This window comes from Drosophila pseudoobscura, chromosome X (assembly GCF_009870125.1).
Source record: "Drosophila pseudoobscura strain MV-25-SWS-2005 chromosome X, UCI_Dpse_MV25, whole genome shotgun sequence".
Taxonomy (NCBI): Eukaryota; Metazoa; Arthropoda; class Insecta; order Diptera; family Drosophilidae; genus Drosophila; species Drosophila pseudoobscura.
Window position 1 is genome coordinate 57,290,408 of NC_046683.1, and position 27,400 is coordinate 57,317,807.

Below are 27,400 nucleotides of genomic sequence, written 5' to 3' on the forward strand. Positions count from 1 at the left end.
TACAAAATGTATTTTTTGCTTTCTTTCAACTTCTGCTAGTACATCGACTCCACCTCGTCACTTAATAGCTACTAAATCAAGGATGATTCTAATTAATATACGGTGTAGGGGTATGTGTGTAGTTCGTGTGTGTGTGTATGTGTGTGTGTGAGGGGGTGCGTGGTCTAGTAATAGTAGTGGGCGTAACTTAGACTCTTACAAAAATTGAACTAATACGCGCGAGTTTTAGAAACTTCTCTCTTCTTCCACGAAAAAAAAAAAAAAAATAACATTCATTTAGGGTCTTACATACGTACATCATACATTATACATTATACATCATAGTACATCTATCTTTTAAGGGACTCTACAATCCACCTCTGGCTTCTCTGCTTTCTTTTCCTTACATTTCCTTTCGTTTCTTTTCGTTTAGTTTAATTTAATTTAAAATTCAATTTTTATACCTGTTTTGCATAGTTTTTTTTTTCTTTTTCTCTTAAACTTTTCAAGCTAATTTTCGCTTCTCTTAATCCTCATCCAAAAAACAAGAACAGAAAACGTAGTGTATTCGCACAACAAAATATTATAGAAAAAAGAAAATCATAATCAAATGTTACTTTCAAACATTCTTTTGTTTCAGAAGCACAAAAAAATCAAAGCCAAATGGTAATTTCCACTAAATTTCTGTTTTTACAACTTATGTAAATCATAAATGTATGATATATACATATATATATATGTATATATATATATATATTTTGTTTCTTCACATATAGATCCATGTCTATATATCTTTATTTTTTGTTTTGTTTTGTTTTTTTTTTGTGTTCATGTTTTGTGTGGATTTTTCAGCTTTTTTTGTAGTTTTTTTTCTCTCACATATTTTTCATCGTTTTTGTTTTTGTTTTAAATAGAGGTTGTTGCTCAAGTCTTATACGTTTCTTTATAGGGCAAATAAGCAATTACAGAAAATCATAATTGTACAAAAAAAATCCAGAGTGGAGAAAACAAACGAAAAAATGTTACAATTTAAACAATTAGGCATAATAATGACAATGATAAATAAATGATAATTAGCATAGGATTATACACATGTATACATATAATATAAGATAATATAATATAATTTAACAAGAAAGTCCAGCAGCGTTTGTGCCGCCTGCCGACTGTAGTGTCTGGGAAGGGGGGGCACAAAGGGGTTGGGGGGCACTGCCACTAATCCTTTCTGTTTTGCGGTTTGCGGGCCTTCTGATGTGTGTGTTTTTTTTTTGTTGTTGTTGGTTTTACCCATATACAATATACATATATAGTGGTATAGTGGTTTACAATAGTTACGATTCTATACCAAAATGTACAATAAATCAACGAAATCTTCAGATACGCGTACATATACATATATACATATAGATATATATATATATATATATATATTACAATTTTACAGTTTCGACACATTTTCCTAGTACATTTCGCTTTTCACACAATAATTAAATTAAATACAGTTTTTCCATCTGCTTTTCTTGTATCAAATCTGACCGCTTGCCTGCTCGCCTGCTCGCCCGCTCCGTACCGCTTTGCAACGTACCGTTTCCGTTTCCGTTCCTCCCAGCCCCCCCTTGGATTTCGATCTATATCTCAATCTGATGCTAGTTCGGTAATTCATTTAAATTGTGACTAACTACGCACTAAAAAATTATTACAAGTTATACTAAATTCTAGGCAAATCTTAGGGCGGGGCGGGGTGGATCTTTCGGTTGCGGTAGCGGCTGAGCGGACTGAGTGGGCTTCTGCTCTGCTCTGCTATATATTGTATATAAATATTTAATTTAAGCTTCGAATCGAATTGAATTTACTTATAATTAGATTACTTTAGTTTAGGTTTAACTTTAGTTTAGCTTTAGTTTTAGTTTTAGTTTTATTTTACTTTTAGCTTTAGTTATATTAGTATTCTCTGCCCTAAGAGCAATCCAAACGATCGACGATCGACAAACGATACAAACAGAAACAGAAATTGGGTTCTAATTAGCACTAGAAATTTTTATCTTTATGTTTTTTTCCCCGTCATTATTCATATTCATCATCATTATCATCATCAGCGCGTTTCCTTCTGCTGCTTTGCCTTTGCTTTGCACTAAATTTCGTCTAAATTAGAATTGAATTTCTCATTGCTACAGCTAGTCGTAAGTTTACAATCGCGTCCGCATCCGCGTGCGCGTCCGAATCCTCACTTGGACGCCGTCTTCTTTGTCGGCGACGTCCCCGTTGTTTTCGCCTCCTGCTGTTGCCGGCTGCCGAGCGCATTCACCGGCGAGCTGCGTCGTGCCGTTGGAGAGCTGTTCGAGGAGGCGGCAGATGAATTCGAGTGGGCGGCGGCCACAGCCAGACTGTTGCTGCTGCGGCTCGAGCAGGATATGGTAGCGGCTCCCGTCGACGACGATGACGTCGAGGCCGATGAGGAAGCGGATGAGGAGGTGGAGTCGCCGTAGCTCAGCTTGCGCATATTCTCGATGGCCTCGGACCAGTGAATGGCATAGCCCTCGGGATCGTCCAAGTAGTAGGTGCGACTCGGCTGTAAAATGTAGAGGAAAAGGAATAGAGATTAGTCAGACGCTCGAATTGGGAAACATTCACCCACTGCCATTGCCATTGCCCAGTGCCAGTGGCAGTGGCAGTGCCACTGCCCCGACTTCCCCGACTAGTTCTCTCGCTTTTATCTGTGTTGCGTGTGCAGTTTTCAATGCCGCATTTAATTTGTTTTCATCGCCAACACGTGCCGGAGTCGTAAAGTGCCGCTCAAATGGCTTTTTTTTTTAGTGGGCGTGTGAATGGGGCTGTGACGTCACCACTCAGCACAGCCGTCGAATAGTTCAACAAACTTCTCGCATTGCATGCTTCCGGGGTTGCCCCTCTATGCCCCATAGTCCTTCCCGTTGTTCCCCACAACACTTACCGTATGGACAAAGAAGATCTTAAAGTTCTTGTATTCGGCCCGCAGTTCAGGACTCCAGCGGATCTCGCCCTTCTTGATCATCTGCACTGGATCGATGTAGATGAGGCGGGGTCCAGTCGTGAGCAGAAGCATACGCTTGCGGGCAAACAGTCCCTTGCGCTTGTTCACGAATCCCTTCTTGAGGATCACCTCGCCGTCGGCAAACACATGCCACTTGTCAGTCTTCTGCTGCTCCAGACGCTGCAGCTTCTCGGCATCGCTCAAGTCAAAGGAGTCTGGAGGGAAAGATGGAGATATGGAGAGGTTAGAATGCTGCTCACGAAAGGAGGGCCGAATAGATGGGACTTACTCTTAGCTGTGGACCGCTTGGCGGGCATGGCCACTCCCAGTTCGGCGCTGAGCAGGCGGGTGATCTGGCGCTCATCGAGACCGGGCTCCAGATCCCCGGGCACACTGTAGCTGGAGCGGAAGTCCTCGTCCTGGCTGACGCCGGGCAGGTAGGGGTAGATGGGAGGTGGAGTCTGTTGGCGGAGTGTTTCCCAGTTGACGCCGGCGAAGAAGGGATGTGCACGGATGCTGTCGTAGTAGCCGAACTCATCCTGGGCGCCGAGGCGGTCGCGGGGCTCGATCTTGAGCAGCTTCCTGACTAGATCCTCGGCATCCTTGTCGAAGCCCTGCGGGAAGTCCACGGTACAGTCGAGGATCTCCTTGAAGATGACATAGTCGTTGGTGCCACGGAAGGGCGGCAGGCCCGAGATCATTTGGTAAATGATGCAGCCCAATGCCCACAGATCGGCGGCGGGCGTGATGGGGCCGTTCTGCAGGACCTCCGGTGACACGTACTGGGCGGTGCCCACAAAGCTGCCCTTGCGACGGCGAGCATAGCGGCGCTGGCGGTGACGCGGGGAGTCCATCTCGTCGGCGGTGTGCTGCTGATCGTCATCGCCATCATCCAACTCCGAATCCTTGTCGTAATACTCCTCGTCATCGTAGATCAGCTTGTCGCTGTCCTCGTCATCGTCGTCCGAGTTGCCGCGCCGCGTTTCCGAACAGTGCTCGGAGGCAAAGGCACGCTCGCGGGGTGTCATCACCTTGGCGGAGCCAAAGTCGGCGATAAGAGTGTGCATGTCCTCGTCGAGCAGGATGTTCTCGGGCTTGAGGTCGCGGTGGACGACGTTGCGGCGGTGCATGTGCTCGCAGGCGAGCACCAGCTCGGCGGCATAGTGACGGGTGCAGGCCACATCGAAGCTGCCCACCCGGTTGATGTACGGCAGAAGGTCGCCCTTGCGGGCGTAGGTCATCACAAAGTAGAGGGAACGCTGGTCTTGGAAAGTGCACGAGAGATTCACGAAGCCGGGCACACTGGTCATCATGTGCATCACCTCGCGCTCCCGCTTAATGTAGTCCTGTTTGCGCTCGCGCAGGATCAGCCGCTTCTCGCAGACTTTAACTGTAAAGAAAAAAGACAAGCAGATAATGGGAAATTAGTATCAATCTGTACCATAGATAACGGTAACGGAAACAGCTGTTCGTTTCAATGCCAGACAATCATCGGAGCACCGGCTCTTGGCAACAAAACCACAAAAAACACACACACAAAAAAGCAACAACAACAACTGCAATGTGGAACATTAAATAATTCAAATTAAAAATGCGACAAATAAGCACAGAAAACACACAAAATGTACGCGTGAGAATAATAAAACCGCACACACGCAGGCACAGACACACACAGAACACACAAGCGGCCATAGAAAAAGAAAGAAAAAGTTCGAGTACAGGCGACAGAGCTGTCAAAGTCCATTTGGATACAAGACCAAGGAGATACAAGTCCTCCCCCTGTGCCATTTCGAATGTGACGCTTCTGTTGGCTGGTCAAGAAGAGAGGCGCACTCCACTCCAGTCCACTCCATCTATGTACAAATGTTGCTATCCCTGTCTATCGCCCGCTGTGATTTATTAAAATGAATGAAGCCGCAGCAGCGGAGAGCGGCAGAGACAGAGAGAGAGCGAGATTGTAACATGGCCACAGACAGCCGAAGAGCGGGAGCATGAGAGAATGGAGCTATATACATACATATGTATGTACATCGGTAAGGAAAAAGGAGAAGCCGAATTGAAGAAGGAAGGAATTTTGCTCAAATTGCTAAATTAACAGAGAATTCTCGCGTCTGGCGGGGCCAACGAAAGCGAGCGCGCTTGGGAACTTGTTTCTGAGCGGATCTCCCCCTGCTCCCCCTTCATGAACTTCCCTTAAGAAGAGAAGGAGCCATAGTTGAAGAAATTCTAAACTGGTTGTTGAACTGAAATGAGAGAGAGAGAGAGAGAGAAGCAGCGCCCCGCCGCTCATACAGAGATCCGTCGGCATTGAAAACATAAGAAGAGAAAGGGAGGAGATGTGATGTGATGTGATACAGTTTTGGGCTTGAGCTTTGGCACCGCCTCCCTCTCGCTCACAGACCCGCTCTTTATGCCTGGGGTTAACGGTTCTCCAGAGTTATGGCCGCTTATCAGTAGTTTCTTCCCTTTTCCGCCTCCCTCTCTTTGGCGGACATGTCATGCAGTAGTGTTTTCCCTTATGCCGTTTTTCCAGCGGTCAAGCAGTGTCAATTTAGTGTTTTGCGGTACTTTTCCCCATTTTGATTGACACAATAACACCCCCTCTCTCTCTTGAAACCAAGAGGGAAAAAAAGTGAAAAACAAAGCTAAAAATAATAAACTAGAATCAACTACTATAGTATCTGCCCACACATACCATATAGAGGTGAGGTCCCCCTACAAATCCACAATCACAAATCTATAGGAAAAAAATAAATTTCAAGATAATTTTTGCATTTTTTTTCCTCCTTGTAGTATGTGTGTTGTTATTGCCGTTTTCTCTCTATCAAGATCAAAACAAAACGATCTGCCAACAACTATTCGCCCGAGGGAAAGAGATGCCAACAGAAAAAGAGGAGGAAAAAAGAAAAATAGAATCGGAATCTAGTCTAAAAAACATCAGGGGGCGATAAGTCGTCGTTGTAGTCGTCGGTCGAGTGGCAACAAAATAAACACGAAAGAGGAAAAACAAAATACAGCAATTAAAAGATTAACAAAATAGAAACGAAAAATCGAAAAAGCGAAAACGTTTTTTATGCGTTTTAAATTTCCCAATAGAACACAGAAGCAACAATAAAAGTGCGTAAAAATAAAATTGACCTTCAAAAAGTTGTTGCGCAAAAAAAAAAACAAGCGGCTTCTATGGGGGAGAATCCCATCGGATAGGATAATCTTGTAGATCTGATTGTGCTTTTGATTTAGACTGCAATGGAATTGGAATCTGAATTGAAATTGGAATTGGAGCACGCTCAAGCAGCGTGTATTCTTCGTTTACCGTTCGTTATTTTGTTGCGCGCCTGTTTGTGCATGTTTGGCCTTTTTCTCCGTTTTAATTGAAAAAGTCACATTATTTATTTTAATTTTTTGCGCGCCATTTGCGGAGCTTGGCTTGCTCGGTGTTTTATTTTCTGATATTTCGGTTCGGATCGCTTTTTCTTTTATTTTTCGTTGTTAAGGTTTAACGGCCTCGGCGATAAGCATAGCCTTGAACTTGGCCACACTGCTTGCAGCATGTGTGCACCAGCAGCAGCAACCACACAAGCAGCACCGAAAGTAAACACACATAAATAAATAGCAAGCAGAGCAGAAACACCAACTTGGGGGCTCCAGCTGCAGATGGGAGCGAAAGAGTCGGCGACAGAGCAGAGCAAGCAAAGCGCCGTCTAAGCATAAATATTTGTCCAAAGCTCCCTCTGCAAAAAGCTTTGCTCTGCTCTCCCTCCCTGGTTGCTCTATCTACAGATCGGTTTTTGGCTCTACCCTTTGTTTTTGCTTTCGTCTGGCGGCAACAACAATGTAAGCGTTGAAAAATTTCCATTGAAAACACAATACAAGCAGTTCTCAAACAGAGATTAGAAGTTCTGGTAAAACGCGCCAAAATGCGCACAGAATGCAGTCCATACTGCAACTTGTTGCTGCAACACGAGCGCGGTGGCTTCTGCTGTTGCTGTCCCCAGGAATGCAGCTTAACGGGTTTTCAGAATGGCCAGAGAGAGAGAGAGAGACAGAGAGAGAGAGATGAGGGGAGAGGGGGATGCTGAGAGCGACTGACTGCAATGGTTTGTTGTGGCCATAAAAACATCCAACAAGTCGGTAAAGCAGTGAAATGGAGTTCTAAAAATAGAACCAAATAAAGAGGCTGCTGCTTGCTTACTGGAGGACAATGACCAAAAATGAGACAAATAGATAAACTGTACTCATTCCCCGAATGGGAAGAAGGAATAGAAACAAAATGCAAGCATAGCCAGAGCTGGACAAGAGAGCGGACACTGCTGTAAACAGTGTCAGGGAGAGAGAGAGACAGAGAGCGAGCGAGCGAGAGAGAGAGAGCGTCTTAAAGCCTTAAGCTCAAGTCTAGCTCAATTAGGCGCAAGGCCGTTGCTGACTCTCAAGCATAAGAGAGAGGTGTTTGAACTGTGAATTGCAGCAACGAGAGTACAGCGCAGAGAGCGGAATAGAGAGAGAGAGAGAGATAGAGAGCGATCGCTAAGAGGAAGGAAATGGATCACTTGAAGGGGGGGAGACTATTTTTAGGTTGGAATTAGCTGGAAGCTAAACGGGATTGTTGCCCCTTGTGTGAAAGGGAAATATGACCGCCAGGTGAGAACGATCCCAAATGCAGCCCACACACATATGTACATATGTATAATATAAGACGTTGTCTGTCTGCGAAGGCGTTTGCCGGCATCTTTGTTGTCTGCGTTTCTGTCTTTCTGGTGTCATAAATCTGACAAAAATGTGTCACAAATGAATCTTTTGCTCCGTGTTCCCTTGCCAATTCTCCACTTCCAATTTCAATTTCATTAATTGGCAAACGCGCAACCCGCTCTCAATGACGTAACGCTGGGCGCCTGGTTCGCTGGAACCTAATTTGAATATTTCCACAAAGAGCACAAAAAGAAGAAACACAGAAAAGAAATATAGAGAGAGGGAGAATGAAGCAGAGGCCAAAATGTGACCAGGGGGACATCCAATAAATACAAGCACACACACACACACACACAAACACACACAGGTGAGCAGTGGAGTATCAGAGAGAAAGAGAGCAAAGAGCCTGCGAGTGATTTCCACGTGTGTGTGTGTGTGTGTGTGTCATAATCATTTTGTTTTTGGGAGTTTCGTTTCTCCTTTTTTATGACTCCTCTCCCCCTTCGCCAATCTTTGACCAAGTTTATTGCTCTTTGGAGTCAGCGGGGGTGTAAAGTGGGGGCCACTGGCGACATATTGACTGCACGCAAAGGATTTTGAATATAACTGTTAGCCACACACAGAGAACGAGAAGATAGAGAGCGACAAAGAGAGAGAGAGAGAGAGAGGCGGCACAAATGTGGGACAACAGTTTCGCTGTGTGCGTGTGCAATAAAAGAAATACAGTGGCACCAAAAAAAACATTGTCAGGCCTGTGGGACACATCTACTGCTGCTTCTCGCGACTTCCTGGCGCTATTTAATTTGCTCATAAAGCGTCGTCAGGCGGCACAGCCGCTCCGTGGAAATGTCCTTGGCACGTGCACTAGCAGGCCACCCACTTGCCACCCATCTACCACAGCACCCCCTCTCTTCGACTACCTTTGCAGCTGCTGCAGCCATAAAAAAAAGAACACAAGGGAACTCGGAACGCAAGGTGCAAAAAAACGGAACAAAATTATGAATCAGCCAAAGATAAAAGCCAAAAGCTTAAAGGATTCGGGTTGAATGACCTAATTCCGGGGCCCATATCATGTTACTACGAGTACCGTACCCCCTCGGAGAGGTGGGGAGGAGGAGGCACACTATTTCAGTTGAATACCCTGCTGCTGCTGCCCTCAGCCCTCAGCCTCAGCCAGCTGCGACTGCGCAGCAGCAGCTGCTGTCCAAAAATAAATGTGTAATTAAAAATAAAACATACAGAAAAGAAACGAAAAGGAGAAAAAAGAACAGGGGCCAAGGAGCGCTGTTATAAAGGTAAATGAAAAGAAAATACAACACGAAACAGACAGACTGACACTCCAACCCCCTCCAGAAGGGAGACTCGAGACAAGAATCGACACGAGAAAAAGGCGAAACGAGTTCGAGAGAGTTCAGTGGCCCAAAAGGGGAGGTGGAGGTGTGTGCCCCTACCCCGAAAGAGTACTTGAAAAATATTTAAATTCCCATTAAAACCCAGCATTAACAACAACTGGTGCTAATTTTCTAGACACTACTGTAAACAGCAAGCAGTTCAAAGTGTAAACGCTGCGTGGGTGCACAGCTCTAACTGTATCGCACTCGCTCTCGCGCTGCGGCTAGAAATTCCAGGAAATAATTCAAGCAGAGCAGCTGCTGCGTGCTCTTCTCTATATTGTATCTCTCTTTGTTAAACCAGTGACGTCTGCGCCAAGGATTATCTGCGCTTTGTAAGAAGCATCAAACACAGAGGCAGAACCAGAGCACGTGTTACTGAGAAAAATCTTCCGTTCCCTCATTCAGGTAAATGAAAAATAAATATACTTCTAGTCGTCGTCATTTTTGTGGTTGTGTGTTGTTGCAAAAGATGATGAAATACCGAGGCAGGCAATGTGAAAAGCCAGCCCCTGCCTATGGCATAGGAGAATTTCGTATGGCGTCAAATAGACGCCGCAGTTGTCGTCATTGAACGAACCACACACACACACACGCATACTCGTACGCAATGCGTAGTCACACAGCACAAAATGAAAACGAAAACTGCTTCGTTCATGGTGAGTAGTGTGTGTGATGGATGGAAAGGAAAAGGCTGCGGCGGCGGGCAGCAGCAAGTGGGAGGCAAAAAGAGCTTTGGCAACATTTGTTGCTAGACATTTTTGGCCTACTATAATGTTTCAATCGATGTATAGTAGGAGGTGGGGGCGGGGGAGGCGTAAAATGGACACCAATCTGTTGACCTTCAGAACTGTCAATATTTGCCACATTTGTTGCACTATTTACTGCCGTTCCGCTCAAAAACAACAGCAACTGCAACACGATGATTTCAATGTCAAAAGTGCAAACTAATTTTGTTTATTCAAATTGTTTATCAATTTTTGTTGTTGTTGCTGGGGATTTCATAACATTTCCCAGAGGCCAGACGCCACAAGAGAGAGGCACACGCGTTCGTTGGGGGAAAAGTTTTTACGACTTTCGTATGCGTGTGCGCTTCTCTATTTTTATACAACTTGACTTTGTTATTATTGCCTTTCGTTTTAAATGCAATTAAATGGGGCACAAAGCCAGCAAAGCGAGATAAATTTTAGTTGTATGTATGCGTATATTTAGAGAGAGGGAGTGAAAACAGTTAAAGCACTGTTGCATTCCCCTGGTGTATTTATAGTATAAGTATGGTGGGACATTCCCCATCTTTGAGTTGCATATTTTATGCCTATCTCTCCGAATGCCTCCCCTTGTGTATTAATGCACCTTGTGCATTGCCATTTGGACTGCTTTCAGCACTATACCGCTTGTTGCCAACTGCTTCCCTACTGCTTCTTCACTGCTTATCAAATGAGCTTAGTTGCAATTGCATTTTCCAGCCACGCGCCATTCATTCGCTCCCTCCTCGTATCGTCCCTCACTCTTTCACGCTTCTACAACTTTGTTTGTTTCGGTTTTTGCTGGTGTTTGCATTTATGCGACACGTGCCGGGGCTTCTGTTCCCCTGTTTTTCTGCTGCTGCTCCAGGGCATATTGATTTGCTGTTATGGCAAAATCATTGCCACCCCATACACATACACATACACACACACACACACACACCCAAGAACACACATGCAGCACCATACACAAAGCGAAGCAACAACTGTGAAAAATCTTTAAACAAATTGGCTTAACACAAATAAACAACAAGGTAGAACAAAATAAGTGGGTATATATGTACAATCTATATGTATATAACCTCTAGAAATCTAGTGAACAACAACTAACAGCTGCTTTTACTTGTTTCCAGACAACTTTATTTGCTGTTAATTGAAATTGCAATAAAAGATGAAAGTGGAGTGTGGCGTGGCGGGGTGGGGTGGGACGGGGCGGAGGGGCAGAAAGAGATTGGGGATAGGCGAACCAGATTGGCGACACTTGTCAACTTGTTGACGCTTTCCGACCGACACCACTGCTTGATTATCACACAAAACAGCTGATCTTGCCTGTGTGCGATAGAAAGAGAGCGAGAGAGGGTAAGAGTGAGAGTGCAAGAGTCCGTACCCGCACTAACGTCAATCAACAACAGTTAGGCGGCTTTTGGTTTCCAATCGATAAACAAAAACGTAGCAAAAACAGAAAGAAGGAATAAAAGAAAACGAGAATAAAGCTGGCGTCAATACCGTGCGGGCGTTATCAGAGCAGACGCCGCCGCCTACTGATGTACTTATGCTGATAGCGAGGGTAGGGTAGGGGAGAGGCGGGAGAGACTAACGTCCAAAATCAGGCGCGTTTCGGTGTGTGTTTGGGCTATTTGTTTGCTCTCTGCTCGCTGATAAAAACTGTTAGGCGAAGTGATGAAATTACCAATAACAAAAGAGTCACGTGAGTGGACACTGATATGCTTGCTATTTTTGTGCCAGCGACAACTTTGTTGCTTGTCCGTCAGCCATATTCTAAAGGCCTCATTGGCTGCCCATCCCACAAGGATGCCCATTGTCTTTTCGATTAGATCATAGTCATTGAAGGTGTTGCTTTACGATAAATGCCAGCATCCTGTCTACCAAACGAACATTCTCGTAACGATTTGAATAATTTTCCTCAAGTTTAGTGATTGATCTTGCGCCACTCTTGTCACCTGTCAGCAGCCGCACGATTGCTGTCCTGAGCGCTCTCTCTCTCTCTCTCTCTCTCTGTCTGTTTTTTATTTCTACTGCTTGTCCTCTCTGCTGATTGCGCTGCACTCTCTTTTGTTAATCTAGGCTTCTATGACTTGTATCAGTCTCTGCCCCTCCTCTCCATCTCCATCTCTATCACTCTCTCTTCTAGAATCGCACATCAGCGGAGAGCATTTTCTATTCATATGCACTAATCGCGAGTGGGGAGTGTATTTGTATGGCGGCGGCGGCGGTGGCGGCGGCGATTGTTGGCAAGATATCTGCTAAGCAGGTGACAGGCATCGCTGACGACGACGGCGCCGTCTCTGTCTCTGTCTCTGTCGCTGTCTACATGGCGACCGCATTCTCGCGCTGGCGCCAAGCAGAGGCCATACAAATGCTGTGGGCGGGCAGCGGCAGAGCGAAAGTGAATGCCAAATGTAGCCACGCCTTGTAGCTCGAGAGGTGAGTGGGTGGGTGGTAGACAGTGTCTGTTCAACGGTTGATTCTTTTACAGTTACTGCTTAAGGTTCTCTTTGTCTTTGTTCTCTCATCGAGTACTTACTTGCATACTCGCGTCGCGAGTGAATGTCCACCGCCAGGTAGACCATGCTGAAGCTGCCTTCCCCGATGTAGCGGCCAAAGATGAAATCATTTGGGGATCTGCGAGGCGGAGGATTCTGTTGTTGTTGCTGCTGCTGCTGCTGCTGCTGTTGTTGTTGTTGCTGCTGTTGTTGCTGCTGTTGTTGTTGCTGCTGCTGCTGTTGTTGCTGCTGTTGTTGTTGCTGCTGCTGCTGCTGTTGCTGTTGATGCTGCTGCAACATGTCCAGGAGGTCCTTTTGCTGTTGCTGCCTCAATTCGTGGGAAATTCCATTTTGGTACTGATGCCGACAGCAAACTTTGCTGCACTGCGGCGTCGAGGCAACAGACGAACTGTTGCTGGCCACCGCTGCTGCCAAAGGCGATGTGTGGCCTGCGAGAGAACAGAGAACAGAGAATGGAATCATTGCCACATGTTGATAAGGGAAGCTTCTACTCTCCTCTCACACTTACCGTTTGTCAGATACTTGTTGCTGCTGCCATAGCGGCTGTTGTTGTTGTTCTCCGTTGTTGTCATCGTCGTTGTGGCACTGCCGGTGCCGATAGTTGTGGCAGAGGCTGCCCCACAGCCGCACGTGTGCTGTTGCAATCGGGACGCCGCTGTGGTGGCGGCCATGGCTTCAACGACGACGACCAGCTGCTCTTTCAGTTTCAGTTCCATGAAATTCGATTCGCTTAAGGACACTGGCGTTGTGGCTTTCTCCTTGGCCATTGCCGACGGCATGGTAGCCGCTTGTGTCGTTGCTGTTGTGGCAGCAATGTTGAACGTTTGCTGTTGCTGCGACGACGTCTGTGTCTGCTCAATGCTGCTGCAACTGCTGTTGCTGCTGCTGCTGCTCGAAGATGCAGCCGAGACGATGGTGGCGGCCGCTGCAATGCTGGCCCCGCTGCAGGGCTGAAGCTGCTGCTGTTGTTGTGTACCGTTGCTCTGCAAGGAGAGAAGACAGAGAACGATCTGGATGAGAACAGGTCAGAGTTTAAAGCAGTTCCAGCTCTGTTAACTTAACATGGGCAGGGCTCCCCACTCTGTTAATCAACAGTGGCCGAACCCCAACACGCAATAAATTAAGTTTCTGCTGCGCAGAGGTATAGGCCGCCCGCCTTCCCGTCTACCCGCCCTCCCGTCCACCCGCCGCTCAAAAAGACAAACAATAACACAAGAAGAAGCAGCGCGCTCCAAAGCGGAACTCAAGAACAGGTCCACAAAAGGCAACAGCAAAAACAGAGTCTGCCCAATGGTCCGTCCGTCCGCCATTGACGTCGTCAAGTTCATTGCCGCAGAAGCTCTGCTCCGCTCTGTGCTCTGTGCTTCTTCTACGCTTTAGTTTTTGTGGGATTTTGGCGGGGTTCAAGGACTTGGAGCATGAAAATATAATAAAGTTCATTGCCACCTGTTTACATTTCTATTAGAAGTTTATGCTCGCGGACTTTGCCTTTGCCTCTGCCTCTGCCTTTGTTATTGCTTCTCGTTTAGCGGGGTTTTTTTTTTCGGTTTCATTATGCGAGACACAGATTGTTGTGGCGTGATTTCTTGGGAGGGAATCAAAGTTAGAGCTAAGCCTATGGCGGGGGGGTAAATGTTGAAAACATAACAAAAAATAGAATCCAAAAATATTGAGAGCGCGATCAATTTGAAATGTTTTAATGGTAAACTACTTGCGAAACATTTGTCGCCAGTCATGTGATACGCCTTCGAGATGCTTGACCGGCAAGCAGTCCATCACGCTGTCTTGTGCACCCTACAGAGTTTCACAAAACGAAACCGAGTCGAACGAATATTAAATAAAATGTGCAAATTCTCAAAAATGGAAACAGATTAATAAATAGCAAACCATAAACTGGCCAAACAAATGAAATTTAAATACAAAAAAAATTCAATAAGCCATAAAAAACAACAAGGTGAGCAAATGCGTCAATGAAAGTTGAAGCTTGGAGCTAATTTTAGAGCAACAAAGAGATCGGAGATAAAAATGGAAGACCAGACCCCCATAGACACAGCCAGGCTTCGGCATCGGCATCGGCATCGGCTTGGGCTTCGGCTTCGGCTTTGGAGAGCAAATAACGAGAAGAATCGAACGATCTATTTTAGTGATCGAGCGAGGGGGAAGGCCCCAACTAAAAAAAAAACCTAAGGGCCACAGGGCCATCCAACAGGTGTATTATCAATTAAGTGGATCGAGGGAGATAGCATAAGCATTCTTTGCATTCGTCAATGAAAACAGTCTTTCTGTTGCTGTCTCTCCCTATCTTTATGTGCGTCACACACATTGGAATGCCGTTGGTTTACTTTTCAGACACGCACACAGAAATGGAAATCAGAGATATTGGGCGAACAGATAGATGGAGAGGGAGAGAGAGGAAAAGAGAGCCAGCTAATTGTATTCTGTTATGCTTCGCTCTCCCTATGTTAAGACATGACCTCAACGGCATGCCACACATCCACATCCACATCCCCGAACCCGAACCCGACCCCCCTCCTATCGGGGTGCTCTACACACCCACGAGTCAATCTAAACAAAATAAACATAAAATTCTTCGATATTTGAACTCTGCCGCCGCTTCAACGCAGCGATAAAAAAAAAAAGTTGCCAACCTAGTTTTTAAGATACCCTCTAAAGAAGGGTATTACTGATGAATCAGGATTGTACAGCACATTGGACATACATATTTCTGAACCTAAATTCCATATTTAACAATAACGGAACAACTAAATCCCAAGTCTTAATCGTTCTTAAAAGAGTATTTCGAGCGTCGTTTAACCCAAAATCTTGCCTTTCTTTCTCGTTGTTTCTTTTTGGCCTTTTTTTTGGCGACTGTTTGGCTAATTAAGCCGACGACTACGACGACGATCTGCGTCAGCGGCTCAAAAAAAACTGGTCAAGAAACCAATTGGTGAATGGCAGAAATCCACCAACAAAAAGCGACTACAGAAAGATACAAAAAAAAAAAAAAACAAAAAAAAAACAGGAAATACCCAAAATTCCAAATCGTCTTGTTGTCCATTACATGGAGGTTTTTTAAACCAGATTTTGTTCCTTTACGTCAGACAGAGAAAGACGCACCGCCACTCATTTGCATGGGAGGGGGGTCCCAGACAACAAATATTATTATAATAACAATAAGAAGATCCATAAAAATGCTGAGGAAAAGTTTTAGAGTATCGAAAGTTTCCCCCCCCCACCCCTGTTTCAAGAGTGGGCGTGTATCAGCAAAAGATCCACCATATGACAAGAGTCGGCAGCAAGATATCTGGGTGTAGATATACATATATACATATATGTAACTGATCTATAAACATAGAAGAAAACGCTCTGCCTCTGCCGCTGCCGCTGCCTCTGCCACTGCCACTGCCTCTGCTCTGCTCTCGGACGTTGTTTTGTCGCGTTGTCTGCGGCGTCTAGACAAAAATGACATTTAAATTAATCTATTTTATTGCCAGGCCAACGCCAATGGATGGGGTACGACGATGTTCCTCCACACACCCCACACGATACACCACACACAGATCTAGAGATCCCACCACCTCGTCGTCTTGTGTTCAATTTATATTTATAAATAAGATTTTCGTCTACAGAATGCAGCCAATTGAAAGACAAAAAATGCAACCACAAACGCCACTGCGAAGAGAATCTCTGATTAAAACACGAAAAGATACAGGCAAATGGGATGGTAGACGGGTAGAGGGGTTTGATTTGGTTTGGTGGTCTCTCAAGGTATTGCAAAAAAAAAAGTAGCCAAAACTTGCTAAATATGTATACAGCAAATGTTTTTAATTTTGGCACCACATAAAAATTAAAAAAAAAAAAAAAACGCTAAGCGAGGCCACACACAAACATACAACAAACAAAAACTATTATTAACAATTCAATGTGGGTTTTGGTTTATTTGTTGAATTAACAACAAGCCCCCCTTCCTTTCTTCCTTCCAGGAGATGGCCACTGTTGCTGCTGGAGAAGTGGGGAATGGTATCCAATCGACCCGTGGCCAGGTGCGTGGGAGAGGCGGGATTTAAGTTAGATCTGCCAGACCCTCAGCGGATATTCCCGCATTATCTATTCTGAAAGAGTACTGGAGGGTACTAATACTCTTTTGGCTTATGCGGACCGTACCGGACCGGACCAGCCCCCGTCCAAATTACGGATCATAAAAAGCACCTCTGCCCAGATAGTGGGGGAGGCGAAAAACCTACAGCCATAGCTACATGTGGGCGTGGTATTTACGCCTCGCCTGGCATCAGCAGGCACACATACCATGCCACACATTTTTTTTTTTGATACACAAAACGGTAATAAAAAATTCGCGGAAATTTTTTGCGCCTTTTGCTACTCTTTTTTGCCTGCTGCCTCTGCCTCTGTCTCTTCCCCTTCCTCCCCCTCTCAGTCCACAATCTCTTTTGTATTTTTAGCCAACGCCTTTTGATTTCTATTGGATGGAACAGATCAGACGATGGATCCGTAGTCCCTGTCTCCCCCTCTCAGACGACATGTTTTGCATAATTTAATCGGCGAAATGTTGGGTATACGTATGGCGTGAGGTAGGTTTGGGTTAAACCCGATATATAGCACCATACCTGCTGAAGAATCGGTAAACCTTCCATGATATAAAAAAAAAGGGGGGAGGAATATACAATTTAAACAGAAATTTCGAACATTTAATTTTGTGTTTGGACTGTCACCAAATGAAAGGCCTGCCTGCTGCCGCTTCGCTTCTCTCTCTCTCTAAACAAAATAGTAAAAATGCGCTTATGAATGAAAATGCCAAGAGCGCGGCGGGGGGACGGGGGACAGAGAGACGAGTGCAAGCAAAACAAGAATGCAAATGCAAGTCTTCCTTTCCTGCTCCCACTCTCACGCACAAACATACACCACACTGCTTGTGGCGCCCTGTATTACAAAACTCTCTTGCTCTCTTTTTATGCGCTCGCTCTCTCTACTTTAACTGCTTAGAATGGGGAGAGCAAGCAGTAAGGCCAAGCAGTAGGCCAGAGCGAGTCGAAGGTATGAAAGAAGGCGAGAGCGAGGCGTAGAATACTAAAGTGAGAGAGAGAGGCTGCTGCTGCCTCTCTCAATCTCTCTGTTTGTGTATGTTGTAATTGCGATTCACGGGTACAAATTCCAATGGGCACACGCACTAAGAGAGGGGGTGTAGAGGGGGCTGTATGCGAAGGTAAAGAAGAGGTTTTTTTTTTGTCGCATACACACACACACACACACTGTGCCATAAAGCGCGCGTATTTTTCGGCTATGCGCGAGTCTCGTCTCTATATGTAGTATGTGTGTCTATGAATTTTTTTGCTTTGATTTTTCACATAAAAAATGTTCATTAAGTATTTTTATTAATTTATGTTTTTCTTATTTAAACGCTTACGTCGAGAGTAAAAACAGCAAACGTAACGTATCGGCAACGTAAGATTAATTCCGTTTCGTTTGATGGGCAGCGAGACGCAGTAGGAAAATTTGTATAACGGCGACAGCAAGACGGTTTCAAAACGGAACAGGAACGTTTACTGTACATATATGCATAAATACGCTTGTGTGTGTATATTTTTTATAGGAACGGTACTTTTTTCGGCTATACGTAATTTGACTAATGAAAACAATTTGTTTTTTATTTCTTCGTTTGAAACATTTGAACACAACACGGAGACGAACACTTCAAAAAAATATTTTGAGAGTAGAGAACGAATGCACTCTCTTTGGCTCTGTGATATTCCTATTTTATGTAATTTTTTGTTTTTTTTTTTTTTGGCCTTTTGTGGAGTATTATTTAATCGCACTGCGGGGGCCCTAACACCACCACACTTTGTGTATGCGCGCGAGTGTGTGGCTATCAGCGGCCGTTTGAATGTATAGGTGTGTGCTTCCGACGATCCGCGGGAGCCCAACGTTCGTTCGGTTGAAAGCGCCCCAAAAGTCTAAGCAGTGGAAAAAAAAGAGCATGTGGATACCCCAAAAACGAAGCAGTATCAAAACCCGAAGACAGCCGAGAGCGAGAGCACACGAGAGCGGCGCTCGTGAAGTTAAATGGGGCCAAAGCAGCGCAGTCGCCGCCAGCGCCAAGGCGAACAAGTTGCGCGCCAGTTTTTTTTTTCTGCTCTGGCTTGTTCCTTCTCTTTCTCTGTCTCTCTCTCTCTCTCCCTGTCGCTCATTGTTGCTGTAATTGTTGCATTGTAATTGTTATAAATAAATAAAGTCCAAAGCCAAAAACAAGTTGCATCTCGCTCTCGCACACAGCCAGCAAAATGAACAACATCCCAAAAGAAGAGAAGCGAAGCGCTCTCTTCGCCCTGAGTTGTAAAAGAGCGACCGCATTCCTAACTGTAAACAAGCAAGAAGAAGCAGAACGGGAGAGAGAGAGAGAGAGAGGGAGAGACAGACCGAAAAGAATGCGGCGCTGCTGGAAAAACTAGTTTTTCCCGCTGGAAAATGTGACAAAAACAAAAGAGGCGAGAAAACAGAAAAAAGAATTTTAGGAATTTTCATGCACCCAAAAGAGAGAAGCAAAGAGAGAGCGGACCGACTGCGAAAGTCATGTAAAAATAAACAACAAACGGAACAACCGAGAGAGTGGAACAGAGACAACAAGGAAGTGCGGTCAAAACAAAATGCGTGAGAAACACGAAGGCAGAAGAAGTGGAAGAGGGAGGCGCAAGGAAAACTGAAGTGGAACAGGCAGAGCAGCAGAGGAAGAGGGCAAGAAGAAGACAGACAACAGAAAGATAGACAGAGAGAGGAGAGGGAGAGTCGTGTAGTAAACAAAACATGAGCGGCGCGACTGCGACGCCGACGTCTGGCGCTGACGTTTTACGTTTACGTTTTGACGTCGCAGCTGCGGCGGCAGACTTCAAAATGTAAATAAATATTATCAAATATACGAGTGTGTGTGTGTGTGTGTATGTGTGTGAGGGAGTGCAACTTCGTGTGTGTGTGTGTAATAATAACAACAAATAATAACTATAAAAGAAACAAGAAAAACAAAAAAAATGAGCAACAGAAATGCAAGTGAAAGGCGTCTGCGTTGTCTGCTTCCTCCTTTTCCTCCTCTTCCACTGCTTCATCATCTTCTTTTGGTTTTGCAAAAAGGAAACGGTACAAAAAAATGTTGTCGACTGCGAAGATGGTAAAGGAGATGAGGAGTGTAGAGAGGGAGACAGAGGAAGATGGGTGAGATATGTGATGCAGTGGAGTGAGGGAGAGAGGTAAACAACTTCACATTTGGCTGATTGCAGACGGACAGACAGACAGAGATAGAGGTGGAGAGATGGAGGGAAGGAAGGGGCAGTGTAAGGAGACAAGAGAAAGAAAATTAAATAAATAGATGATTTATTATTATGGGGCCGCGTTTGCCATTCAAACTTGTATTGTTTCAAAACTACTCTTTTTTATAGATTAATCGCCATCAAATGGATTATTTAATGTCGAACACCAGCATTAATTATATATATCTTTTCAAATACATTTTAAGTATCTTTATTATATTTTTTTTTTGAGTCTTTTGTTTGCTTAAATGTCAAAAGGGAGCTGTATTCCAGCAGTTTTAACTTTTTTTTTTTTAAATAAATTGTTTTACCGTTTTTTTGACTCTGTCTGGCAGACAGGCGGCAGCGACACAGAGACTTTATTTTTATGGCCCACCCCTTTCCCAGATGTCAAGAAACTTAATTATACATAAATGTCTATTTTTAAAAACAATATACCCACATCGGTGCATGTTGTGTTTTTTTTTTGTTGCAGGTATATATTTCGTTTTGCATTAATTCAGTTTTATTTTGATGGGCTTTAAAGCGGTTCTTACTGAATTTATTGTTTTTAATAGAAGTTTTTTTTTTTAAATAAGTTGTTCCTGGACTTGGAGTTTCGTTTACTCCAGAATTAATTAAATATAGAGAAAATATTAAAATGTCCAAGACAATTGCAAAATTGTGTTTTAATTTTGTTCCTGACTATCTTGTGGGTATTCTGGATATCTCCACAAGACTCTGTCCATTCGGATTTTCCAAGCCTTGCTTGTGTTTTTGCTCATTTGTAAAAACCCTAAGTAAGTGTTCTTAACTCTAATTTATTGAACAGTACAGTTATTGTTTTATTACCTTGATTGACGCCTTGAATCGGCGCACGACGAAGTTGTTGAATTTATTGGACCAACTTTTGCATTTCATGAGGAGGCCGGAGGGGACCGCCGCAAGCGAATGCGGGTCGGAGATTTGGGTGGAAAAAGACAACGGTAAACACTGGATGTCTCCTTCCGTTGCTGCCACTACTCCTATTTGGTTTTATCTTTGCTCGCTATAGGTGTTTCTTCTTGTCAGATTGGAACAGGAATTGTTATTTGATTAATCCTCTGCTGGTGCATTATTTCTTTAATTAACACTTTGATTGTTACAGTTTACAGTTATTACACACAATGAGCCACAGGCACAACGGGTCTTCACGTTCACACACAGAAAAAATTTGACGAAAAGGACAACATTTTCTATCGTTCTTTGTTTTGGGATTTTCCTTTTGGCGCGCAGAGAACTCAACTGCTTAGGGCCGTTTGGTGTTGCTGCTGCTGTTTTGCCGATTCTCGTTCTTGTTTAAATAATACTCAAGCACGCAATTGTAATTCCCGATCTTCTCCGTATTTGATCAAATTACTGAATATTTTCGACCAAAAGATTTCTTAGATTTGGACTTGTGTTTTTGGCCTTTGGGTCGACCAAAAACTTGAACTTTTGAATAATTCAGAAAAAAATTCGACAAGATGGTGTTGTTTACGGGTCCGCGGAAAAAAATGTTTGAGACAAATTTTCCCACTTCTTGTGGTCCTCGCTTTTGTATGTTTCGGACTCATGTTGCTGGCCACCGTGTTGCCGGTACTGTAGGAAAAGGTAAGGGACAGCAGGCGAAACGGCACAGAGAGTCAAACGCATGCAAGGTAAAATTCACCCCGATTCTCAAACATACCGTGATTGTTTACAGCGCTTGTAAGCATTCACAGCATAAGACACGGTGAGGTGAGGTGCCTAAGACTATGAAATGTTGCTGGGCCTTTTTTGCCTATTGTCCATACCTTTCCATGGCACGCGGTTGGAGTCAAAAAGAGAGTCTTACGCTCATTTTGCGCCCCATTTTTGAGCGATGAACAAAATAAACAAAAACTCTCTCCCTCTCGGCATGAATGTGGAATGAAAGTGGAACGCTTGGAAGTACGGCCATACAAAATGGAACATTTCAAAAAGGCGCGCAGCGAATGAGATTCGTGGAGGGGATTTTTGCTGGATTGAGGAGGGAAGAGATAGAAATTCTTGAAGGAGCTCTAAAAGAAAAGAACGAAGAGCAGAGGGAGAAAATGGATTGCTGTAACGGTAGATGATGGATATGAAAACAGTTAACAGTTAACTTTAGATAAAGCAAGGGAATCTTGACAGGCTATGGAACGCTGTTATTTAACAGGAGGACAGAACAGAGGAAGAGCAGGGAGATCGATCAAGTGAATCCAATAGAAGTGCACCCAAAATAGTACCACTTTATATGGCATTAATTTCACAAGCAATTTGCAAGTCATGGTTCCGTTATTGGCGATTTGCGTTTTTTTCCCTTGCATCGAAATTTGCATGCAGCGGTGGCGGCCCCCCATAAATTATTTATGGGGCAAGTGACGCACTTGTTTTCCTCTTGAAAAACGACCTGCTTTTTTGGTAATTTTTCTGTTCAAGAAAGGTCTTTTTCGAAACAACACAAAAACAACCATGAGTCAGGGCCGTCTTGCTCGGGGCCTTTGACAGTTTTTCCCGAAATTTCTGATGGCAGTTGTAACGGTTTGTAACGGCGCTCACTCTGTGCCACTCTGTGTGGCATGCATCTGTCTATCTGTCCCTCTGTCTCTCTCTCTCTTTTCATCGACAAGAAACCTCAATTATGTGCATTGCTGGAATTTCAACTATTTGGAGCTCACTCCATTCAAACTGCTTGGTCTTGGATCGTTTCATTGATCGGCTCTCTTAAGTTCCTCACATACAGTCCACAGTCCACAATTCACTGTGAATTGTGAATCCAATGCTTGGCTCTCTCTTTGGCAGTGTTCCGTTTTGTCCCAGACGTTCCTTGTTTTGGTTTCAATCGAGCGCGCGCCTTTTTTCGCATGTGTGTATGTATGCGAGAGTGAATGTTGCCTGTGTGTGAGTGCAAATTCACTTGTCTGTCGTGGCGCAGTCGCTGCCTCTGCTCGCGTTTACGTTTTTACTACGAAACTCAAGCAGAGGTGCGAGCGAGATGCAGCGAAAACAAAACATTAAAATCGAGGGGGAAGATGGCAGCGCGGTCGCTGCTCTCTCTCATACTCTCTTTACCCTCGCCTTACCCACTGCCTTTGCTGGCGACGTCGCTGTCGCTGTCGTTGTCGTTGTCGTTGTTGTTGCTGCTTCTGTTTCGTCATAGAGTTTTTCCCCTTTACGTTTGTGGGTTTTCTTTGATATTATTATGGTTATTTTTGATGTATTTAATTTGAAATTTGTCTTTTTTAAAGAAAGCTGTACTATTTATAGTCGGGAATTTCTAGAACTATTTTAAATCAAAAAGCAATACATATTGCCAAAAAATCTATCTGCCGATAAGATACGGTAAACTTTGTACGGACCAAAAATAACTAAAGTATCGATAAAGCCTCAAATGGATGGAGGCAAACCATATTTTGGACTATGACGGATCATATCTTATACGAAATTCCAAACAAGAATCATTAAACCAATTGATTTCTTAAGTTTAATATGATTTATGAACAATTAATAATAGAGGGACAAAATTTGGCTGATAAATCATGCCAGAAACTTGAGTTATGGATGGTCTATTGGGGTCTCAATGCTATAACTCTGCTTTTTGGTGGGTAGATTGCTGAGAAAACTGAGCAAAGCTTCAGAAATGTGAATTACATTACAATTGAATGATTGCTGGATTGATGAGCGAATTTTTCATGGATATATCACAAAAAAAGAGGCTAACAAAATTATGGATGGGTTTTTTTTTACTCTTTTATAGATTTCTTTGTGAATGGTTTTCTCTGAAATTTGATTAATAGCTAAGAAATATGAATTGTTTGTTCCATTTTAAGGGAACCTTCGATTTTCAAAATCTTATCTTAAACTTTTTGAAAATCATCTGCATCTAATCCTAAATCAATAAACCATTAATCCTCTTAGTTTCTATATAGGTTATAAAGATTTCTTGGTGTTATTTTTTCGAATCAAATTTTCGTTGTATTTTCTTGCTTTTTTTTGTTGTTTTTGGGTTCAGCGTTTTAGCATTTTCTGGCTAATTCATTTGTTAATGAGCAAACACAAAAGCCAGCGGAGAAGATGCTGCTGTGGTTTTTGCTTCTTCCGAGCAAAAAAAAATATATATATTTGAGGAAATTAGCATTTTTAATGGTCGACAAGTCCGGAGTTCGGCGAGACACAATGTCGCCTCAAAAAATATATAGATGTACTCCGCAGAGACTGAGTGAGAGCGAGAGAGAGCTATACCAGCGTGTATATGTTTTTATAATACGAAAATTTGCATAAAACAAATCTACGCTTAGCATAAAAAATTAATTTCTCAACAAAAATTCAACTAAAATCGAAGATGGTTTTTGGATTAGTGGGGATTTCGCTGTAGTGGTTCGGCGAAGGGCGGGAGGGGGTTGGGCATTCCAGAGACCAGAAAAGCGAATCATTAGCAAAGATAGTTGTATGTAAGCCCCAGCCCCTGCCCCTGCGGAGGCTCCCCTTTGGTGGAGATCAGATCCCATAGTGTGATCTTTGGTTTCGTTCGGCTTTCGGTCTTTCGATTGGTCTCTGGCTTTGCCACCTGTTTCGTTGGGGATCTGGGTCTGGGTCTGGGTCTGGGGCTCAGGTCTCTGGGGCTGGGGCTGGGGCTGGGGCTGGTCTCGTTTAATTACTGTCTTCCCCCCTGGCTTAACCGGTTCGGTCACCCCTCCTCCGTAGGCCCCTGGAGCTCTCCATTTAGTTGTCACTAAGTTTACCCATTAATAAAAGCCGCTGACTGGCGTCCGATGGGTCCGCGGCGGTGGTGGTGGTGTGGCATGGTATCCCAGAGTTACACATCAATGGACCCGACGATCCGTCCTCAATTTGTTTAATTTATTAGCAAACATTGGAACGCAGTGCAATGGTGGGGGCAAGGGGCGGGGGCATCACATTGATCAAAGAAATATTTCATTTAATTGTTGAAGCGAAATATTTTTGTGGTCAATTATGAGGCAAACAAAACATTTCGAGGGTACAGTTTAAAGGTGGAAATGTGTGTGTATTTTCTTTCCATTTTAAATATTAATTTCAGTGGTTTCCCTTTGGGGCATCTCATCGATTCAACCTCTGAATATTTATAGTTCCTTTGGGGCACAGCCGCCGGGGCAGCAGTCCAGCTAAGGGAAGCTGAAGGTCATGGGAATGGGGACTCGAGATGGAAAACAAAAGGTTAAGTGTCTTTGGAAATGATTGAATAGGAAGAGGAGAATTTCCATATGGAATCCGAAAAGACTCCATTCCGTTTTGTTCTAAAGGAGAGCCCCAAATAGGTTCTCCAGCCGAATCTATCCTATCCTATCCATAATTGCATTTTCTGGCTTAATCCAATTACAGTTTAAAGGTCAAATCAATCGGTGGTGAAATGCCAAAGGACCACAATACGTTGAAGGATGGCTGCAGAAATGGCAAATGGCTGGCAAAAACAAAAACCCACATGGTTTTCTATTCAATTATTTTCCATTTCCCCGGCTATTTTCCAATGCAATGAGTAATGGCAATAGAGTTCTGGAGTTTAATGTTTGTTTCATGTTTTTTTTTCGCGTTTGGTTTTTGAATTTCTGTTCGAAATTCGATTATAAATGAATAGACGTGTCGTCGCTACGGCAAAACAATTGAATTAAAAGCCATAATTTATTAATTAACACCACGCGTGGGATACATGCATGTAGCCCCCTCCCCCCACTTTCTCTGCCACTCTTTCCCTCCTTCTTGTTTTTGTATGTGCGCTCTCTTTCGAGGGGGAAAGGCCAGAGCGAACAAATCAACAAAATTCACACGTGTCTGCTTCCCCCCCATCCCCACACTGTGCAACACAGTTCTGCCTAGAACTCCATGCCACGCAGCAGAGAATATATTGCGCATACGCCGCGTGCGACGGCGACGGCGCCAGGCGGCGTGAAAATGAAATTGGCGCCAAACGAATTTGCAACGGTCAATTAAAACAAAAACAAAAAACAAGCGGCAGAAGGAAAATGGTAAAAACTCCCATCCCCCCCCCACAAAACAGCAACCCCTCCTTAACGGTGTGTTAATAAATTCTAAACGCTCTCTTTTTTATGTGCCTTCAGGAGGGGAGGGGAAGCGGTAAGCGGGGGGGCCGGGGGCGGAGACTGCAGTTTAAACAATAAATAATTTCTAGGTGGCGCCTCAATGGCGATTGTCGTTCCACCCTCCCCTCTCTCCCTCTCTCTCTCTCTCTGTGTGTGTGTGTGCTTAGTGCACAATCCATTCCCACGTTCCCATTTCACGTGCAACACGACAAGTGCGCAGCGCCGTACAGCTGAGCGGCGAGTTACCCTTCTTCTGGTGGGTTCTAGGGCATCGGGGACTGTGATAAGGGTTTCCCTGAGAATGGAAAGCATTTGATTGAGGAGGGTTTCGTTGCGAATGGCAGGTTTGGGGGGGGGGATGTAATCACATTTTAAGTGAAGTTCTGGGGGCTAATCGCTGGTTTGATTCCAGATTCATGGGTGGAGCTTAAAAGCCACTTAACAGATCTTTCAAAAGAACAAAGGGTACGCATCATTCTGTAGCCACAAGTCGTATCCCTTCTCCTTAGACAGAGCATCGCCTAGTCGTTATGTCCCACCTTTCTTCGTCTTCATCTCCCCCGTGGCTCTGCTTCCTCTTTTTGCTCACCTAAATTCGTGTGTGTGTGTGTTTTTGTTGCTTCTAGCGCAAAGCGCAATTGATGATTGCATGAATATGTTTTCCTATTGCGTCGTAGCGAAAATGTAGTATGCCCCCATTGCGACGTCCGTCTCTTTCTGTGGCAGAGAGCGGCAGAAGGGCGCACCGACTGGGACGGTGACGGGGGCCAGGATCGACACTTTTGTTGGGCTTTTGTATAAGCGAAGCTCATCTTCTAGTTCTTTCTTTCGCTGCTGCTGGTGCTGCTGGTGTTTGCCGCACGGCCTCTGCCTCGTGCTTGGCATTCAAGTTCAGCGTTGGCAGAAGCAGTGCAACAGAGCGAATGCAGGGTATAGCTAAGCGATGGTAAGGCAGGGCACGATAGGTCAGAGCGCAGTGTGTGGATGTACTAATTAATGCACAAGAAATGAGCGTGGAGCGTGGAGCGAGGGTGAGAGAGAGAGATGGGGCCACACCTTACCCTGCTATGGGATATACCTTCCGAGCAGCAGAGTGTAGACAGGAGGAGGCACATCGTAACCGTACCAGACAACGTTTTCTACGGCCATGTGACCTTTTGTGTGTGTTTTCAAAACGAGTGGGAAGCGCGCGCTGATGTATGTGTGCTTGTGCTTGTGTGTGTCTGTGTGTGTGTGTGTGTCTGTGTGTGGTTTTTGGCGCGTGTAATGTTCTCGGCCTCAACTTTGACCTTTCGCCACTCACCTTTCTCATGTCCACCAAACCGAAAAGCGAGTGCAGGCGCCTGTACCATTTGTGGACACAAAATACTACTACGCGAATGAACTGCTTGCTGGCTTTCGCACTTGAATTAACGCAAAGCGCTCGGTTTAAAATCCAATTCAATAGAACCTTCCCTTCCCCTTCCGTTCCGTTCCGTACCGTTCTGTCCCTTACCTTCCCCGACTTTCCGTTTGTTTTCGTTTTCGGTTACGGTTTCTGTTTCTGATTCTGTTTCTCTTTCGCGCTTTCCTCGTTCCACGTTCCTCTTTCCTCCTTCCGCTTTATTTTTGTATTTCCATTTTCTGTGGTTTTGTTGCTATTTCATGTTCAAGTGCAAGCGGTTGCTGACCGA

The 27,400-nt window shown here is 44.4% G+C and overlaps 1 protein-coding gene across 4 annotated transcripts; it reads right to left on the reverse strand.

The window, feature by feature from the left end:
- Positions 1-422: 422 nt before the first annotated feature.
- On the reverse strand, positions 423-27,054 carry Pdk1 (Phosphoinositide-dependent kinase 1). 4 transcript variants are annotated; one of them, XM_015188109.2, is made up of 6 exons: positions 27,031-27,054; positions 12,846-13,320; positions 12,358-12,765; positions 3,279-4,379; positions 2,930-3,204; positions 423-2,548 (listed from the first exon to the last, which is right to left on the reverse strand). In XM_015188109.2, the coding sequence occupies exons 1-6, from the start codon at positions 27,037-27,039 to the stop codon at positions 2,204-2,206; spliced, it is 2,613 nt and encodes an 870-aa protein (XP_015043595.2). In that variant the 5' UTR covers positions 27,040-27,054; the 3' UTR covers positions 423-2,203. The 4 variants fall into 4 exon arrangements, with proteins under 4 accessions (XP_015043595.2, XP_002135330.2, XP_015043597.2 ...); XM_002135294.3 differs by lacking the exon at positions 27,031-27,054 and adding an exon at positions 20,482-21,203; XM_015188111.2 differs by lacking the exon at positions 27,031-27,054 and adding an exon at positions 17,760-18,343.
- Between the last annotated feature and the right edge of the window lie 346 nt (positions 27,055-27,400).

Coding starts and splice junctions, on each gene's coding strand:
- Pdk1 (XM_015188111.2), bottom strand. CDS start 17,906: ATGTACAGTAAACGTTCCTGTTCCGTTTTGAAACCGTCTTGCTGTCGC. Junction 12,766..12,845: donor CAACAAGTATCTGACAAACG/GTAAGTGTGAGA, acceptor GTTCTCTCGCAG/GCCACACATCGCCTTTGGCA. Junction 4,380..12,357: donor CTCGCGACGCGAGTATGCAA/GTAAGTACTCGA, acceptor TTTTCTTTACAG/TTAAAGTCTGCGAGAAGCGG.